The following is a 19,591-nucleotide window of genomic DNA, read 5'->3' on the forward strand; positions in this document are numbered from 1 at the left end:
CAGCCAAACTGAGCATTTTCTTCCAGGGAAGAAGATGGGCATTCAATGAAACTGGTGAATTCCATTTATTTCTGATGAAAAAAAAACAGAATAAAACAAAAAATATGACCTCCAAATACAGTACTCAAGAGAAGCATAAAAAGGTAAAAAGAACGCTTAAGAACTGTATTTCTGTTATAGGTATACATAGAGAGTGCATGTATAATTTGATTTTAGTGTTATAATATAAAAAGGAACTAGAGGTGGAAAGCTGATTGTAACAGAAAAAAGGGGGAAGGAAGTAAAAAAAAAAAAAGAGGGAAATTACATCTCATTAAGAGGCAAAGAAAAGCTATTGTATCTGAGGGAAAGAACGGAGGGGGTGAACATTGTGTGAATCTTACTCTCATCAGATTTGGCTCAAAGAGAAAATATTAGACATAGTTGGTTTATAGAGAAACTTCTACCTCATTGAAAAGTGGGAAGGGAAAAGAGGAAAAGGGCAGGAGTAAGCTAAATAGAAGGGAATACAGAATAAAAGAGGAAAGGTATGAGAAAGGTAGAGTTTCTATAAGGGGGAGGGAAAGATTATTTTTTTTAATTTTTTTTATTAATTTTATAATTATAATGAGGGAGGGATTCTAAAGAGAGAGGGCAAGTGGTGCTCATAAGTTAAATACTAGGGAAGGGGGAAAGGGGGAAAGAAAAGGGAAAAGTATAATCTAGGGATAATAAGATGGCAGGAAATATAGAATTTGTCATTTTAACTGTAAATTGAATGGGGTGAATTCTCCCATAAAATGTAAGTAGATGGCAGACTGGATTAAAAGCCAGAATCCTGCAATATGTTGTTTATAGAAAACAAATTTAAAGCAAAGTGATACATACAGAATAAAGGTAAAAAGCTGGTACAGAATCTATTATGCTTCAGGTGAAGTAAAAAAGCAGGGGTAGCCATCCTGATCTCAGATCAAGCAAAAGCAAAATTTGATCTAATTCAAAGAGATAAGGAAAGAAACTATATCTTGCAAAAGGGTAGCATAGACAATGAAACAATAGCAATACTAAACATATATGCACCAACTGCTATAGCATTTCAATTCCTAAAGAAGAAATTAAGAGATCTGCAAGAAGAAATAGACAGCAAAACTATAATACTGGGAGATCCCAAACTTGCACTCTCAGAACTAGATAATCAAACCACAAAATAAATAGGAAAGAAGGTAAAGAGGTAAATAGAATAGTAAAAAAACTAGATATGATAGATCTATGGAGAAAATTGAATGGAGACAGAAAGGAGTACATTTTCTTCTTGGCACTTCATGGAACCGATACAGAAATTGACCATATATACATAAACATATACATAAAGACCTCAAAAATCAAATGCAGAAAGGCAGAAATATTAAATGTATTCTTTTCAGATCACGATGCAATAAAAACTACATTCAATAAAAAGCCTGGGGAAAATAGACCAAAAAGTAATTGGAAACTAAATAATCCTAAAGAATGAATGGGTGAAACAGCAAACAATAGACACAATTAATATGTCAGACAAGAGAATGGCAATAATGAGACAACATACCAAAATTTGTGGGATGCAAACAAAGCAGTAACAAGGGGAAGTTTTATATCTCTAGATGCTTACTTGCATAAAATTGAGAAAGAGAAGATCAATGAATTGGTCTTGCAACCAAAAAAAGCTAGAAAAAGAGCAAATTAAAAACCCCCAATCAAATACTAAACTTGAAATTCTAAAAATAAAAGGAGAGATTAATAAAATTGAAAGTTAAAAAAAACTATTGAATTAATAAATAAGAGTTGGTTTTATGGGGGAAAAAAAACAGATAAAACTTTGGTAAATTTGATTAAAAAAAGGAAAAGGTAGAACTTTCCACTAATGAAGAGGAAATTAGAGTAATAATTAGGAATTACTTTGCCTAACTTTATGCCAATAAATTTGATAACCTAAGTGAAATGGATGAATACCTACAAAAATATAGGTTGCCCAGATTAACAGAGGAGGAAGTAAATTGCTTAAATAGTCTCATCTTAGAAAAATAAATAGAACAAGCTATTTAATCAACTCCCTAAGAAAAAATACCCAGGACCAGATGGATTTACATGTGAATTCTACCAAACATTTAAAGAATGATTAACTCTACTACTATATAAATTATTTGAAAAATAGGGAATGAAGAAGTCCTACAAAATTCCTTTTATGACACAGACATGATACCTAAACCAGATGGAATGAAAACAGAGAAGAAAAATTATAGCCTGATCTCCATAATGAATATTGATGCTAAAATCTTAAATAAAATATTAGCAAAGAGATGTCAGAAAATCATCCCCAGGATAATACACCATGACGAAGTAGGATTTATACCAGGAATGCAAGGCTGGTTCAATATTAGCAAAACTATAACTGACTATATTAATAATCAAATTAACAAAAACCATATGATCATCTTAATAGATGCAGAAAAAGCAGTTGATAAAATCCAACACCCATTCCTATTAAAAATACTAGAGAGTATCAGAATATATAAATTTTCCTTAAAATAGTCAATAGCATCTATTTAAAACCATCAGTAAGCATCATATTTAATGGGGATAAACTGGAACCATTCCCAATAAGATCAGGGGTAAAACAAGGTTACCCACTATCACCATTATTAGTGTATTAGAAATGGGAGCTTTGGCAATAAGAGCTGAAATAGAGATTAAAAGAATTAGAGTAGATAATGAGGAAACCAGATAATTACTCTTTGCATATGATATGATGGTATACTTAGAGAACTCCAGAGATTCTACTTAAAAGCTATTAAAAATAATCCACAACTTTAGCAAAGTTGCTGGATACAAAAATCCACATAAATCATTAGCATTTTTATATATCTCTAACATAAATGGGTTCATGAGCTAGACATAAAGAATGAGATTATAAATAAAGTGGAAGAACATAGGATAGTTTACCCCTCCTGTGGAGGAGGAAGGAATTTGTGATCAAAAAAGAACTAAAAATCATTATTGATCACAAAATAGAAAATTTAGATTATATTAAGTTAAAAAGCTTTTGTACAAACAAAATTAATGCAGACAAGGGTAGAAGGGAAGTAATGAACTAGGAAAGCATTTTTACAGTCAAAGGTTCTGATAAAGGCATCATTTCCAAAATATATAGAGAACTGACTCAAATTTATAAGAAATCAAGCCATTCTCCAATTGATAAATAGTCAAATAATATGAACAGACAATTTTTCAGATGAAGAAATTGAAACTATTTCTAATCATATGAAAAAGTGCTCTAAATCACTGTTGATCAGAAAAATGCAAAATAAGACAACTCTGAGATACCACTACACACCTCTCAGATTGCCTAAAATGACAAGAAAACATAATGGTGAATATGGGAGGGGATATGGGAAAACTGAGACACTGAACATTGTTGGTGGAATTGTGAACAAATCCAACCACTCTGGAGAGCAATTTGGAACTATGTTCAAAAAGTTATCAAACTGTGCATACCCTTTGATCCAGCAGTGTTTCTACTGGGCTTATATCCCAAAGAGATCTTAAAAGATGGAAAGGGACCCACATATGCAAAAATGTTTGTGGAAGACCTTTTTGTAGTGGCTAGAAACTAGAAACTGAATGGCTGCCCATCATTTGGAGAACAGCTGAATAAATTGTGGTGTATGAATGTTATGGAATATTATTATTCTGTAAGAAACGACCAACAGGATGATTTCAGAGAGGTCTGGAGAGACTTATATCACCTTATGCTGAGTGAAATGAGAAGAACCAGGAGATCATTATAAACAGCAACAACAAGACTATACAGTGATTAATTCTGATGGACATGGCTCTCTTCAACAATGAGATTAATCGGGCCAGTTCCAATTGTTCAGTGATGAAGAGAATCAGCTATACCCAGAGAGAGAATTATGGGAAATAAGTATGGACCACAACATGGCATTTTCAGTCTTTCTGTTATTGTTGGCTTGCATTTTTGTTTTTCTTCTCAGGTTTTTTCTTTCTTTCTTTCTAGATCTGATTTTCCTTATGTAGCAAGATAATTGTTTAAATATGTATATATATATATATATATATATATATATATATATAAAGTATATATCATATACTTTAACGTTTAACATGTATTGGGGAGGGGGTGGGGGAAAGAGGGGGAAAATTGAAACAGAAGGCTTTGTAAGGGTCAATATTGAAAAATTACCCATGCATATGTTCTGTAAATAAAAAGGAAGAAGGAAGAAGAAGAAGAAGAAGAAGAAGAAGAAGAAGAAGAAGAAGAAGAAGAAGAAGAAGAAGAAGAAGAAGAAGAAGAAGAAGAAGAAGAAGAAGAAGAAGAAGAAGAAGAAGAAGAAGAAGAAGAAGAAGAAGAAGAAGAAGAAGAAGAAGAAGAAGAAGAAGAAGAAGAAGAAGAAGAAGAAGAAGAAGAAGAAGAAGAAGAAGAAAATGTACACAGTTCAAGATCTGCAGTGGTAAAAAGCATCCTGGAATATTCACACTAGGGAAGTCACAGGTTTCGGTTTTGAAGTTCTGAATATTCAGTAATAGTTCATTCAATTGTCATACATACTCCAGATTTTTCTCTACTTCCAGATTATTAGCATTGATTTTAATTTGGTTTTCATGGGTCAACAAAAAATGACCTGATAGGGTTTTGGGGCATATTTATATTGAAGGGCTTGGGCTGATGATAGAGACACTTTTACCAGATTACTGGTCACAAAGTAGCTTCATTGAATCCAAAACTTTCTATAAGAGGACATGAAGAGTGACCTCTGTGGAGAAGGGATTAGGAAGGGAAGGGGGATATATTTAGGAGGATTAAATCTAGCCAGATTCTAATTCTCTTTCAGAGATCTTTGTAGTGGCTCAAAATTAAATTTATCTACTCTCTCCAATATTTGAATCATTCTCTGATCATTCTAAAATGGTCCCCTGATAATAAATCAGGGGAGCATTTTAACTATTTCAAGGAATCATTTAGCCCACTGAAGAAGTGATAGAGTAGTGACTATATTGGAAGAGAATCCATTTGAACAGTCAACTGTATAGTAGATCATCCCCTCCTCAAAATAAGGAAGACTCAAACTAAAAATAGCTTTCAACTCCAAACAAAAATACATTTTTTTTTTCTTCACATAGGTTGCTCTAAAATCTAGGAGGAAGAATTGAAAAATGATATCAAAATTTCATCATCATAGTGAATCAGTTTTTGTAGCAAACTGATTTTTGTCCATCACTTGAATCTGTACATATTTCCTAAGTATCTATCTATTGTGTTTCAGGTACTCTATCCTTTGGAATGGACATAAAAACTACTTTCTGTAGTAGCTTTTATTCAAATGTTAAGGATATAACTGACTCAAAAGGGTTTAGGTAAAGCTTTTGTTAAAGAGAAGGCTTTAGAATTATTTTTTTGAAGAATTCATCATTTACTTACAAACTGTGCAATATCCTATGTTAAGTACTAAGTATTTGGGATACAAATATCAAAATAAAAATTACATAGGCCTGCCCTCAAAGAGCTTACGGTCTTACTAAGGAGATGGGATATAAGACTACAAAATAAATATAATATTAACTATCTGTACATTTTGTTTGAGCTAAACTGGTGGCTTTATTAGTTCAGGAAGCTTCCAAGGAAGAAATGGTATCTTCCAATGCAGATCTACACTTGTGGTCTTAGAGAAAGGGGTAAATAAGTGACTTGCTCACAGTCACACCCTATGTGTCAGATGACTGGAATCTGTCTTCCTGACTCTGATGTCGGTTCTTCTCTTTACTCAATGAGGCTGTTTTTGAGCATATTATCATAAAATTATTACCTCACTATGATATCTCTCATTTAGGAGAACTGTAATATTAAAACACTGCTTCCTTTTCTAGATGTTCACTAACACTTCCTTTAATATCACTTGATAGAATTTTGCCAAGAATCTTCAACAGATCCCTTTTTCCTGTAGTTTTCAATGATCTACAAAGCCTTTGAAAGTCATCTTCAATAGATCTCTTTTTACTATGGTTTTCAATAATCGAGAAAGCCTTTCCCAGGTATCTTCAATAGATCTCCTTTTCCCATGGTTTCCAATGATCTAGAAAGCCTTTGCCAGGAATCTTCAATAGATCTCTTTTTACTGTGGTTTCCAATAATCTAGAAAGCTTTTGCCAGGAATCTTCAATAGATCTCTTTTTACTATGGTTTCTAATGATCTAGAAAGCCTTTGCCAGGAACCTTCAATAGATCTCCCTTTCCTGTGGTTTCCAATGATCTAGAAAGCTTGCCACCTTAAATGGAATGGGAAATGCCTAATGGGAGAGGGGCAAAGCAGAATCCAAACAAAGCACTGGTAGAACAGATAGTGTAGCTTATAGGTGGCTTAGGACTTAGAGTAAGAAAGAGTGGAGCTCAAAATCTGGCTCAAACACATACTAGTTTTGCAAGTCACTTAGATGATTTCTGTTTCCTCATCTTTTAAAAGGGTCAGCAGAAGATCAGTAACTCTAACATTCTATGATCTCCCTAAACTGCAAGTAAACTTATGTTTATACATACCAAGAAATATTCTGCCAACAATTTTATATGTAAATTTAAATGATTTTTCCTAGATTCCACTCCATAATATATAGCATTACCTTTGAACCCATTTGCCAGTAAGATTAAACATGTTTGTCTCAGTTTCCTTATCTGTAAAATGATGTGGAGAAATAAATGGCAAACCACTCCACTATCTTTGCCAAGAAAATGCCAAGTGGGACATGACTGAAATGAATGAACAAGAAAGGATTAATGATCAAGATTGCCCAGACTGAGTCCAAGCCAATGTAGGATCTTCATCATAATGAAATGCAGAAAATTATAGCTCTCTGATGACTCAGGAATTAGCAATAGTTCCAAGTAATACTAGTTGCAAAGTATGCCTCTTAAACTTTTTTGTCCAAAACATCTGACTAATTCCAACATAAAAATGGCAAGAAATCATTAGCACTCCTTCAGTATCAAAATGCAACAGAGAGTTTGCCACAAGCATGTTAGGAGACAACAATGGAGTCATTCTTTATTCACTCTAACTGCAATTTTTTAAGAAGCTATTTTTATTTAATTTTAATTTTTTATTTCTATTTTAATTTTTTGTAAATAACATTTTAATATTTCTAATTATAGCAAGATAGTTTTCAACATTTATTTTATAAGATTTTGAGTTTCAATATTTTTTCTTTTCCTCCTTTACATATCCCTCCCCCCAAGATAGAATGCAATCTGATATAGGCTACATATGTACAATCATGTAAACATATTTCCACATCAGTCATTTTATAGAAGAAGAAAGAGAACTAAAGGAGAAAGCCACAAAAGAAAGGAGAGTGAAAACAATAGGCTTCAATCTGCATTCAGACGCCAGAGTTCTGTCTCTGGATGTGGATGGCATTTTCTGTCATGGTCTTTTAGGATTGTCTTGGATCACTGTATTAATAAGAAGAGCTAAGTCATTCTTTGTGGAATATTGAACAATATTACTGTTACTGTGTACAATATTCTCAAGGTTCTACTCACTTCAATAAGTATCAGTTCATGTAAGTCTTTCCAGGGTTTCTGAAATCTGCTTACTGATCATTTCTTATACAACATTTGTATTCCATTATATTCATATATTACACTTTGTTCAGCCATTCCCTAATCAATGGGCATTCCTTCAGTTTCCGATTCTTTGCCACCACAAAAATATATTTTGTACACATCAGTCCTTTTCTCATTTTTATGATCCCTTTGGGAAACATATTTAGTAATAGTATTGCTGGATCAAAGGGTTTATATAGTTAAATTGCCCTTTGGGCATGGTTACAAATGCTCTCCAGAATGGTTGGATCAGTTCGAAACTTCATCAATAATGCATTCAACTCCCAATTTTCCCACATCTTTGAGAAGTCATTTCATGTTCACCTGAGTAAGACATTAAATTAATTCGGTCCTATCATTTAGAACGATCCTCATTTTATTTTAATTGCCTTTCAAGCACAATCAATGTACTGCAGCTGTAAGGATTTGTCTCTAAATCAGTATGGTCTTACTAAAAACCCAAACAAACACGTTATTCAATTTCACACTTGGAAATTTATATGCCAACAAATAGATGGCAAAGCTTGATCATTCTTGATAATAAGTTTGGTCAACAAATTAATTTCTCCTTATACAACTCGTAATGTAGACCAAGACAATAAAAATGTTGAAGCAGGTCATGCTCCAGTCATGAAATTCAGACATTTTTATAATGACAAAGTAAATACCTAGCACTACAGGAAACCCATCATAAGCACTACCAATTTAGCACAATTGCCTTAAACCACAGAAGTGATTACTACTTGATCCTGTCCATTTTCTGAACTTCAGGATGAACTCTGAGGTACTTAACTAGTCCCAAGGTACCTCTTAATAGTTCTATACAGTGACTCTAATTACAAACGATAAGGAGGAAATAAGGTTGGACAGCAGTTTATCTTTAAAAGATCTGAGGGTTTTAGTGGACTGCAAGCTCTCTGTGTGCCAAGAGAATGAGATAACCACATAAAAAATGCTAATGCTGTCTTTGATGATATTAAGAGAACTATAACTTCTAGGAATGAAGAAGTAACAGTCTCAATGTACCTCATGTACAATGTACCTATACAATATTGTGTTTTGGGCGCCATAATTTAGGTTGGAGAGTATCCAAGGAATAGCAACCAAGTAGATGAAGGGACTTAGAAGGGATTAGAAGGAACAAATGATATATACAAGGGAGAAGAGACTTGTTCTGATTGGCCCCAAAGAGCAGAACAAAGACCAATGGATAGAATAATAAAAGACAAGTTTGAATTTGATGTCAGGAAAAACCTCCTAACAAAAAGAGATATTAATAAGTGGAGTGAGATGCTTTGAAACGTTCTTCTTCACTGGAGGCATTCAAGTAGAAGCTGGATCACAACTTATTCTCTGGTTATATGCCTTTCAATTCCAGAATTTGTTATCATGTGAAAAGGCATTAAAGTGTTGACAATTCAGTTTCCAAATTACAAATTTATATACTCTCAATATATACTACTGATGTCTTCAGATGACATTTGTTTCTCATATCAAGATCCGTAGGTCTTCAGAAGCAGACATTCTACCTTCTAGTAGACAGTAAGCTTCTTCAGGGCAGAGACCCTTGTGCCTAAGCTAAAGACCTATTTCAAGGCCTTATTTGTACATGGAGATGACCCTTAAAAGCTTTGGTGTTATGACATATGTGTATGAACATATATTGTGTATGTGTGTGAGTAGACATAAATATTTTGGCCACAGCAGCTGATGAAGCCCAACATTTAAGTCAGGGATTAGTGATCTGCTTTGATAGGCTTCCCCATAGTGATGAAATTACAAGTTTTATTATTGTATGAGGATATTATCCCTGCACTAGTACCTAGTAAGCATTTAATAAATGTTTGTTTGTCTTAATTGATAAAAAAAAAAACAAGGTTCCCTCTTCTAAAAAGCCATTGAATTAATGTGCATCTTCACTACTTATTATGAAATTTAGAATGGGAAGGGATTTTAGAAATAATCTAAAAATATTCTTTTTATAGATGAAGACAGCAATTTGCAGAGCAGAGGCTTGAATCTAAGACTCTAAATTCTCTGTTCTTTCCACAGTACAATGCTTTCTCTCTTCCATTAGTTCACAAAATCACAGAATCTGAGAGTTAGTGGAGACTAACTGGCCTAACTCATACCAAAACAAGAATACTCTGCAATACTTCAGGTTTTGCTTCAAGATCTCTAGTGAGGGGGAGCTCATTGTCTCCCAAGGCTGGCCATTCCATTCCACTTTTCAATAGTTCTTGCTAAAATGATTTTTCTTGATATCAAGATCTCTATGCAACTTCCTCTCACTGTTCCTGGTTCTGCCATCTGAAGTCAAGCAAAAGTTGAACCCCTCTTCCACATGTGGTTGTTGTTGCTTGGTCATTTCGGTCATGTTCAGCTCTTTGTGATCTCATGCAGGGTTTTCTTGGCAAATATATTGGAGTGGTTGGTCATTTCCTTCTCCAGTCATTTTACAGATAAGGAAACTGAGGCATACAAGGTTAAGTGACATACCCAGTGCCACACAGCTGGTAAGTGTTTTGAGCTCACATTTGCACTCAGGAAGATGAGTCTTCCTAACCCCAGGCCCAGAGCTATACACTGTATCATCTAGCCATCTACCTCTTCCACATGAAAGTCCTTCAAATACTTGGTTATCCATCATGTCCCCTTTCAATATTATCTTCTCCACATTAAACATTCCCAGCTCATAGATCACAGTTTTTAGCTAGAAGGGATTATTAGAGGTCATCTGATCCATTCCATTTGCTGCATAAGGGCAGGGACTTCTTTTGCTTCTCTAGCATTTTTGTATCTTCTGACATGTGGTAGATACTTAATAAAAATTATTAAATTGAATTCAATTGAAGATTTTAAAAAATGAGACCTAGATATATTGGATTATTTGCCTAGGGCCTTAAATACTGTCATAAATGGGATTCAAATGAAAGTCTTCCTCACTCCAAGTTCCATACTCTGTCCATCAAATTGTGCTGACTCTTCCCCGGTCTTACTCTGGAAGCCCTTTCCCATTTAGTTTCTTCTGATTGTTCCACAGTTTATTAATGTCCTTCCTAAGATGTGGCACTCAGAAATGAATACAATACTCCACATACAGTCTGGTCAGGGCAATGGAGTACTGTGATGTTCTATTTCTCTAGATCGTAATCATTCTCTTGGGGGGCAGATTTCTTGGGGAGCTTCTGGAGGCAGCCTTGGCTTCAGTTCAGTGCAATAATCCCAAAATGTGGTCAGGAGTCCAGATCCCCCAAAATGCAGTCCAGATCATTTATTGTGTCCTTCAAAGTCTTGAATCTTTTCCTGGGTCCGGCTAGCTTTAATAGAGGCCTATCTCTCTCCTTGGTTCCCTGATGAACTCTTATCAGAATGTCTCCAACCAGCTTCAGCCTCTCCTCCTCCCAATGTCTCCAGCCAGCACAAAGGTAGAGTGGGAATGAATCAGACTCCGCCTCCAAGAGTGGGATTGTGGCCTTCTGTGTGGTTGGCCCTGAGAGTTTCTTGCTTATATGGTGCACACCAATCATTTCATCACTAGGAAACCATTATTTGTTGTAAGATTAAATCAATGCGAAATTAGATTTAACCATTGTCTCCTCAATTCCACTCAGTACCTTGTTTCAAGTTCTGGCCCATAAACATCTCCTTGTAGGGTCAGATCAATCATACCGAATTAGATAATTATTGTCTCTATTCATTCCAGTGACTTAGCACCTTGTAAGAATCCTAACAGAGTACAATGGAACTATCACTTCTTTCCTAGAAGATACCCCTCTTTCTTTGCTTTGTTGACTTATGTTGAGTTTACAATCCATTAAAACCCCCAGATCGTATTCACATGAATTTCAATAAATCTATATAGATCACAGACCAAGATTGAAAGTTGGAAGACTCTTCAGAAGTCATTCAGACTAATTCTCTCATTTTGCAGATGAGAAAATTGGGAGCAAGAGAGATTTAAATGAATCATCCAAGACACATGAGTAGTAAATACTAGAACCAAGATGTCAATTGAGTTTTACCAGAATTTCAAATCCTATATTCTTTCCACTGTCATGTCATCTCCTTCATGATCCATCCCAAACTTTGAAGTTGATTTTTTAACCCAAATAGAAGACTTTACATTTATTCCCGTTAGTCTGGAGTCAGCTCAACTTCCTTATCAAGAATTTTAGATATTGCCTTCATAATTTGTTATCTACTCCTTTCAGCTTTAGGTCTCCAGCAAATCTGATAAACATGCCTTCTCCGCCTTATCAAGTCACTGATAAGTGTTCAGAAACATAGACCACAAGGACATTCTATTAGGTACCTACTTCATCATTAAAGATTGGGCCCAGCTATAGATAAGTTTATTTATATAATTGCTTGATCTACCTACCTCTCTCCATCTTCTTTTAACAAAAAGAGCATGATTGACTTTCTTTGCCAAAATCTAGATAAAACATTTTTACAGCATTCCTTTGAACTATCCAATCTAATAACCTTGCCTCCCAAGGGAAATGAGACCATTCTTGGAGCCATTATGGATCTTTGGGTGATCCCTGACTCTAGTAACAATTTCTTCAATATAATCTAAAATTCTGCCAGGAATCCCCATCAAATCTTTTTGTTTTATCAGGTTTGGGACTTCGCTTAGAGATGGAAGATCAAGGAAGTGGTCTTCATCTCTGCTGACAATGAGGGATTCTCAAGAATATTTCGTTAATTATCAACAGAACCTCAGATGGAAAATCCCAGCTAAAGCTTCCCATAAACCTCCTGCCTGAGAGGTAATCTGCTGTAGGAGATGGATTGCTGGTCAGGAAGCTCTGGGTTCAAATACTCTCTTCACACATCCTGGGGACAAGTGTTCAAATCATTTGCCTTTTTACTGCTCTAGCCAAATCTCTATGATGTCCTTCCGCATTGTAGGGGGAGTTCCCTCTCCTGGGAGTTCCCTACACCACAAGTCCAATTCCCGCCAAAGGAGAAAGCAAAGAAGAAGGAAGGCATTTGGGGAAGGGGCAAGGGACGAATCTCGTGTTTTTTGTTGGTTTGTTTTTATATTAATATAACCTTAAATGGGTATAAGTCCAGAGCCAGTTCCCAGCCAGCTCTCCGTGGTTACTGGGTTTCCTTTGGAGTCCAACAAGACCAATGTCTCCATAAAGACTTAAAACTTCTTCAGATGTTTGAAAACTTTCCCAAGCTGACCATCACCTGTTTCTCTACCAGAAGCCAAGGGAGGAGGCCCTGGGGAAACTCTATGAAGCAGGTCTTCCAATGGTGACTTTCCAGCTTCTGTTCCCTCCACAGAGTGCCCCCGCCCATCCCCCTCCTCTGGCTCATCACTGGGTGTGGCATCTCAAAACACACCTTTAGGTCCTTATAAAGGCAGCAGGTGGGAGGGGGTAAGAGACCCAAGTCCGTCCGGTCTGTGACCACATCCTGTATGTCTCTCAAACCCCTCTCCCACCTCAGACTGGACGGGCAACCCGGCCCGGACGAATGTACCGCCTGCGCCAAGCTGTCCAGAGCAGGAGCTCTCCCGCGGCCCCTGCGGGCACTCCCGCTCCCCTCCCAAGGCAGAGGGAGGGAACGGATCCGCTTCACACCCACGTCGCCCCACACCCCCGCCCCGGCCACTGGCAGTCCTGCTCTGCAAATCCGGCACGTCCAGAGCCGACTTTACCTGGACTTTCTCCACTCTGTGTGCTGCCGCGGCTGCTCGCCGTAGTAACACCTCCCACAGTACCGCTAACTCTGCCCCTGGCCCGCCTCGCCTCCCCCCCCCTTCCTCCTCCTCTCCTCCTCCTCCTCCTCCTCCTCCTCTTTCCTTCTTCTCCTCTTTCTTTCTCCTTTCCTCCTCCTCCTCTTTTCTTTTCTTCTTCCTCTTCTTTCCTTCTCCTCCTCCTCCTCTTCTTCTTCCTCCTCCTCCTCCTCCTCTTTCTCCTCCTCCTCTACTCTTCCTCCTCTCTTTTTTCTTCTCCTCCTCCTCCCCTCTTCCTCATCCTCCTTCTCCTCCTCCTCCTCCTCCTTCTTCTCCTCCTCATCCTCCTTCTTCTCCTCCTCTTCCTCCTCCTCTTCCTCCTCTCTTTTTTCTTCTCCTCCTCCTCTCCTCCTCCTTCTCTTCCCCCTTCTCTTTTCCTCTTTCCCCTTCCAAGGCCTTGGGCTGGCGCAAAGTAGCCGGAGTTCGAGAGTGGGGAAGAGAAAGAGGGAGCAAGAGAAGGAGAGGGAGGGAGAGAAGCAGGGAGGAGGAAGAGGAGGAGGAGAAGGAGGAAGGGGAGGAGGAGGGAAAAGATCTCTCCATGCCTCGCGCCCCCTTCCCTTCCTCTTGCCCAGCCCGGGGCCGGGAGAACTCCGGAGGGTCCCCGCGCGCCGCCCCCGCCCGCGGCCGGCTATGCCCGCGACTCTGGGCTCGCGGGGCTGAGCCGTAGCGTACCTCGTAAAGGTCCCCCGAAGCCATGCTGGGCTGCGGAACTTGGCCGGCTCGGGTGCGTGTGCCGGGGCTCTCCGCGCCCTGCGCCCCGCTCTCGGAGGCTCGCGGTTTCCCCTCCTCGCTCTGTGCCGGAGTGTGAGTGAGTGTGCGTGCGCGCGCGAGGGTGCGAGGGTGAGTGTGCGAGCGTGTGTGTCTGTGCGAGTGTGTGTTGAGTAAACTGTGTTTTTGCAGAATGACAGGCTCCGGGGCTGCCTATGCGCAGAATCAGAGCGAGAGGCGGCGAGGCTGGCGTAACAGCAGAGGCGGCAGCGGCGGCGGCGGCGGCAGCTGCAGGAGCAGCAGCAGCACCAGCACCAGCACCAGCACCCCCTCCCGCCCCCCACCCCCGGGGCTCAGCCCACCGAGCCGAGCTCAGCCTTGCCCTGCCCGAGCTGCCCGGCCGCCCTGGTGGTGGCAGCAGCAGTGGCAGCAGGGAGCTCCCCCCCTCTCCGCCACCCAGCCCGCAGCGATTCGGAGACACGCGCCCCCACGGGGAGGGGGAGGAAGGAAAAGAGGAGCGAGTCCAGCCCCGCCCTGCTCCTGGCCTCCTCCTCCTCCTCCTCCTCCTCTTCCCCTCTTTCCCCTCCCCCACGCGGTCCACCCCCACCTCCGGGGACTGGCCGTGGCAGGCTGGCCCTGGGAGGAAGGCAGGACGCCGTGGGGAAAAGAGCCCGGGAGACTTGGGTTGGAATCCCGCTCCTCTGCCCCGGGCTAGCCCTGTGACCTTGGGAACGTCACTTTCGCTCCCTGTTCCTTAAAACGAGTCCGGAGGTGCCCCCCTCCGCCCCAGTGCCTCAGGTCCCCGGGCCTTTTCAGCAACGATATTTCGTGTTGCGAGGTCCCTCGGAACTCGCCGGCCGTCCACGTTCTGAGACGCCTTTCACTTTCCTACCCTCCGGGTCCAAAGATCCCGGCCTGGCTCCGGCTCCGGTTCTAGGGGCATTCCATACCCTAAGGGACCCTCTCTTTGGTAGGCCCCCTTCCCCCTCGGAGAGCTCCCGTCCCAAGTTCTAGTCTTCTCCGTGGAGCACCACGAAGTGTGAACGCAGCATGGAGCGGCCCGAGGAGGGAGGAGGGAGGGGGAGCAGTGCTCTGGCCAGAGCACGCTTGAACCCTGGACTCCCTTAGAGCCCCCAGCGGGAGAAAGGAGAGGCCAGAGGGAACAGATCTCTGCAGATGCCCCTGCAAACAAATGCCCAAAGATCTTCCAAAGACCCTGGAGGATCCACACCAGTTAGAGAGCTGCTTCTTAACTTATGCATCAGGAGGGAGATGAATGAGGTGGAAAGAGCGCTGGACTCCGGCGGGGGGGGGGGGGGGGGGGGGGCAGGGGGAAGGAGGGGAAGGGGGCAGCTTAAAGTTCTGGCCCTGCCACTCTTAGCAATATGGCCTTCTGCAAAACACTTCCTGTGGTAAGTTTCACCTTCCTGGTCTATAGTACAAGAGGGCTTCAAAGAGGAATGGTGACCTCCAAAGCTCTTTCTGGTTCTATGGAGGAATTTGGGAACAAATGTGGGGTGCCAGCTGCACCAGAGCCCATTTCCAGAATCCACACACTGCTCGAGGTGGGATTGGGCTCCAGGACAATGCTTCTTGGGAGCGTTTCTTCCACGGCATGCGGTGGAGGCCACCGAGCAATGAAGGACAAAGGATCCGGTTTTTCATCATCACTACCATCCTTATTCTTTAAATTCAACAGATTTTGACTTTGTGTATAATCTATAACCTGAATTAGTGAGAAAGTTCCAATCCCGAACCTGAAGTCATGGATTGAATAATTATGATAAAATTTCTCTATGAACCTGGAATGAAAGGGATATAAAAGGAAGGGGGGGGGGGGGATTACCGTTCCTACCTACAGCAAACTATCTATTAAGAGAGATTAACAAGTTAAATTAAAATTGAAGATCATAATAAGAGTTATCACAGACCAGCATTCCACCTTCTGCAAGAAGCATTTCCTGATCCCCTTTCATTCTAAGGCTTTCACTCTATTTTCACTCATCCTGTAAAGATCTTGTCCTGCCCCATTAGGGAGCAAGGATTGTCTTTTGATTTTGTTCTATCGTCAGTACTTAGTAGAGCACTTGACCAACTAATTCAAGGAAGTTGTAAGGATGTTGAAGAAAACAGCTATGTATTGAGAGTCAAAGGGTTTTGAAAAATGAATCCCATACTTGGAATCTTGGGCAAGTTATCTAACCAATGATGGATTCAATTTCCCCTTCAACAAAAGGACTTAGACTACATGTTCTCCAAGATCATGGCTAAATGTAGATCTTCTAAGTGTCCTATGAGGACTATAAGTAAAAGACAAATTTTTGAGAGTCATAGAAACTTATTTTAAACTAGCTATAGAAGCTTAATAGCTCTAAAGTTTCAATGACACATGTCTATATGGTAAATAATATTTCACAATCTCAAAATATTTTGGAAAGAATGGAGAGAGTTAATGATAAAAAATAATAAGTACAGTAATAATAGACTATGTAGAGATTCCCCTCCTCCCATCATTAAAGTCCTCTCCAAATGCATCACTGAGTGATGGGTTCTCAAAGTCCATTTAGGAGAAGCAAAAGTTCTGTCAGTTGATACCAAACAGAAAGGCTTCCCAGGTCCAGTGACAACACGTCCGCTCAAGGACCAGTCTAATCAAGTGCAAGGAGTTACAGCAACAGACTAATATAGGTTGATGAACTCTTCAGTACAAAACTTCTAGAACACGACCCCTTATATCACAGAGTTTATAATCTGAGTTAATGACAAAATTCCTATGCTGAAGAAATCACAGATCCCTGAGCAACTGAAGTCATGGACTAAGCAGTTATAATAAAATTTCTCTTTACATTATGGTTGTTCCTTTTCCTTCAGAGTAACCCCATCTACCCCTCAAAAAGTAAAATATTGACATTTGGGAAACAATCATTCAATTCAATGCTGTCGTTAATAATTTGTAGTTCTTTTGAGAGCTATATGCTGTGACCTTTTGGCCACTTATCCTTTGAGGAATGGGCTCTCAATTATATCTACTTAGGTTAATTTCTTATTAATCTTGAAAATCAAAAGCTCAATAGATGAAACTGATGTAGAGAGCTTTTTCTTTTTCTTTTTTTTAAGTCAATGGTTTCTTATTCTGGCTGCATTGATTTTGTTTATGCAAAAGCATTTCAAGTATATATAATCAAAATAATTATCTTTTGTGACTATATCAATCCTTTTTGTTGGTAAAAATTCTAGCTGCAGATTTAAAATATATCTAATCTTGTTTTTTCTAATTATCTTGTTATGACCTTTTATATTCATATATCACATTTGAGGTTTTTAGGTTACATAGTATAAGATGTGTGAGCTCCTTGAGGACAAGAACTATCTTTTGTCTTTGTATCCCTAGTGCTTATTTAACACAGAGCTTAACAAATGCTTATTGACTGACTGTCTATATGTATGTATAGATGTGTGTGTATATATACACACATCTGTATGTTTAAGTTCTTGGCTTTATTAAACACTGAATAGTTGAGTTTGATTATTTCAGGTCCTTCCATATCTATTTTCCTGAAATAATCAAACTCAACTATTCAGTGTTTAATAAAGCCAGGAACTTAGTCGTGGAAAAAAGTCCCGAGTTAAAGAATATGTGTGTGTATATATGTATGTATATATCTATATAGGTGTATGCATGTGTCTTAAGAGAAAGCAAGTAATCCAACAAATAAAAGCAATGACTCAAAAGAATTGACTTTGCACAACTACATAACTATCTACAAAATTAAAAGATTAAAAAATAACACTTTTGAAGAAAATAAAACCTCACCCAAGAAACAGAATCCCTTAAAACCATAATGGATGAAAGAGAAATCAATGTCTTCATAAGAAGCAAAAAACATTAAAGCAAAATCAAGACAATGAATAAAATAAAATAAGACACAAAGTATATTATAACAAAAATCAACTGTACTGAAAAACAAATCAAGGAGAGATAATTTAATAATCATTTGATTCCTAGAAAATTATAACTCCCCGAAAAGGACACTATATTTCAAGAAAACACAAATAAAATCTGCCCAAATCTATTATATTAGAGGGAAAAGTTCAGATATTAAATTTAAAAAATAAAAATTACCATCATGTCCTAAAAAAAAAGAAAGAAAAAGTCTCAGAAATATCATGTCAAAGAAAAAACTGCTATAAGCAACTAAAAATAAAAACAGGGTTAAGGGGAAAGATTTAAAAATGGAGATGACACACAAAAAGAAAGTCATTGAAATATTTTTTTCATTCATAAAAGGGAACAGAAAAATGAAAAAATAAGCACAAGCAGGACAGTTTTGAAATCAACAGAAAAATATGAATAGATTTTATTTTTAAATAAGCAGTAACCTATATATACAAAAGTATTTATAGCAGCTCATCAATTGGACAGTGGCTGAACAAGTTATGACATATAATTGTGACAGAATATTACTGTGCTATAAGAAATGATCATCAGGAAACTTTCAGAAAAACCTGGAGAGACTTATATGAACTGATACAAAATGAAATGAGCAGAAAGAAGAAAACATTGTACACAATTAGAGCAACACAGAAATGTATTCTCAGAAATATTATTATCTAAGACAATTATCAGGACTTAACAAAAAATACTTTTCACCTCCAGAGAAAGAAATGATGGAATCTGAATTAATATCAATAGCATACCATTTTAAAAACTTTTTTTTCTTTCTTTTTGGTCTGTATTTTCTTTTACATGATTAATATGGAAGCATTTATTTATTTATTTATTTTTTTGCATGACCCCACTTGTATAATTTGTATTAAATTACAGGCCTTCTCAATGAGACAGGAGAAAAGGAGAGAGAGAGTTTGGAAATCAAAGTTTTTTTTTTAATATTAAAAGATGTTTTTACACATAATTCAGAAAATTCACTACTATACTTTCAGTTCATGTGATGCCCACTTCAGTCTGCCTCAGTGGCAGTTCTAAAGAGTTACCAATATAATTTTCCCATTTAGGAATGTAAGCAGTTTAACCTTTAAATAATACATATTTTCTCCATTTGCCTTTCTATGCTTCTTTTGACTCCTCTGATTGTAGATTAAATTTCCTGTTTACTTCTGTTTTTTTCAGTGGAAATGATTGAAAATGTCTTACTTCATTGAATCTCCATTGCTCCCTGGGTTGTGACTCCAGGTCCTTTGCCTTCTAGAATATGGTATTCCAGGCTCTTTATTGTAGAGGCTGCCAGATCCTGGGCAATCCTGGCTTTTTCTCCTTGATATTTGAATTGTTTTTGTCTGGCAGCTTGCAGTATGTTTTCCTTGAGATTGTAGTTTTGGAGTTTTGCAACAATATTCCTCGGGGTTTTCCTTGTGGGATCTCTTTCCAAAGATGATTAATGAATTCTTTCAATGAGTATTTACCCCTCTGTTTCTAGAATATTGAGGCAATTTTTCTTAATGATCTCTTCTAGAATGCTATCTAGGCTCTTTTTTTTTTT

The 19,591-nt window shown here is 38.5% G+C and overlaps 1 protein-coding gene across 2 annotated transcripts in view; it reads right to left on the reverse strand.

Annotated features, from left to right (window-relative positions):
* Positions 1-14,385, reverse strand: part of CDYL2 (chromodomain Y like 2) — a 260,330-nt gene extending 245,945 nt beyond the window's left edge. Inside the window, exon 1 of one of the 2 annotated variants that reach the window (XM_074286590.1) lies at positions 14,058-14,385. In XM_074286590.1, coding sequence (XP_074142691.1) covers positions 14,058-14,081 — 24 coding nt within the window. In that variant the 5' untranslated portion in view covers positions 14,082-14,385. The remainder of the gene's footprint in view (positions 1-14,057) is intronic. The other variant, XM_074286592.1, reaches the window with a different exon arrangement.
* Positions 14,386-19,591: the final 5,206 nt, after the last annotated feature.

This window comes from Sminthopsis crassicaudata, chromosome 2 (assembly GCF_048593235.1).
Source record: "Sminthopsis crassicaudata isolate SCR6 chromosome 2, ASM4859323v1, whole genome shotgun sequence".
In the NCBI taxonomy this organism is placed as follows: domain Eukaryota; kingdom Metazoa; phylum Chordata; class Mammalia; order Dasyuromorphia; family Dasyuridae; genus Sminthopsis; species Sminthopsis crassicaudata.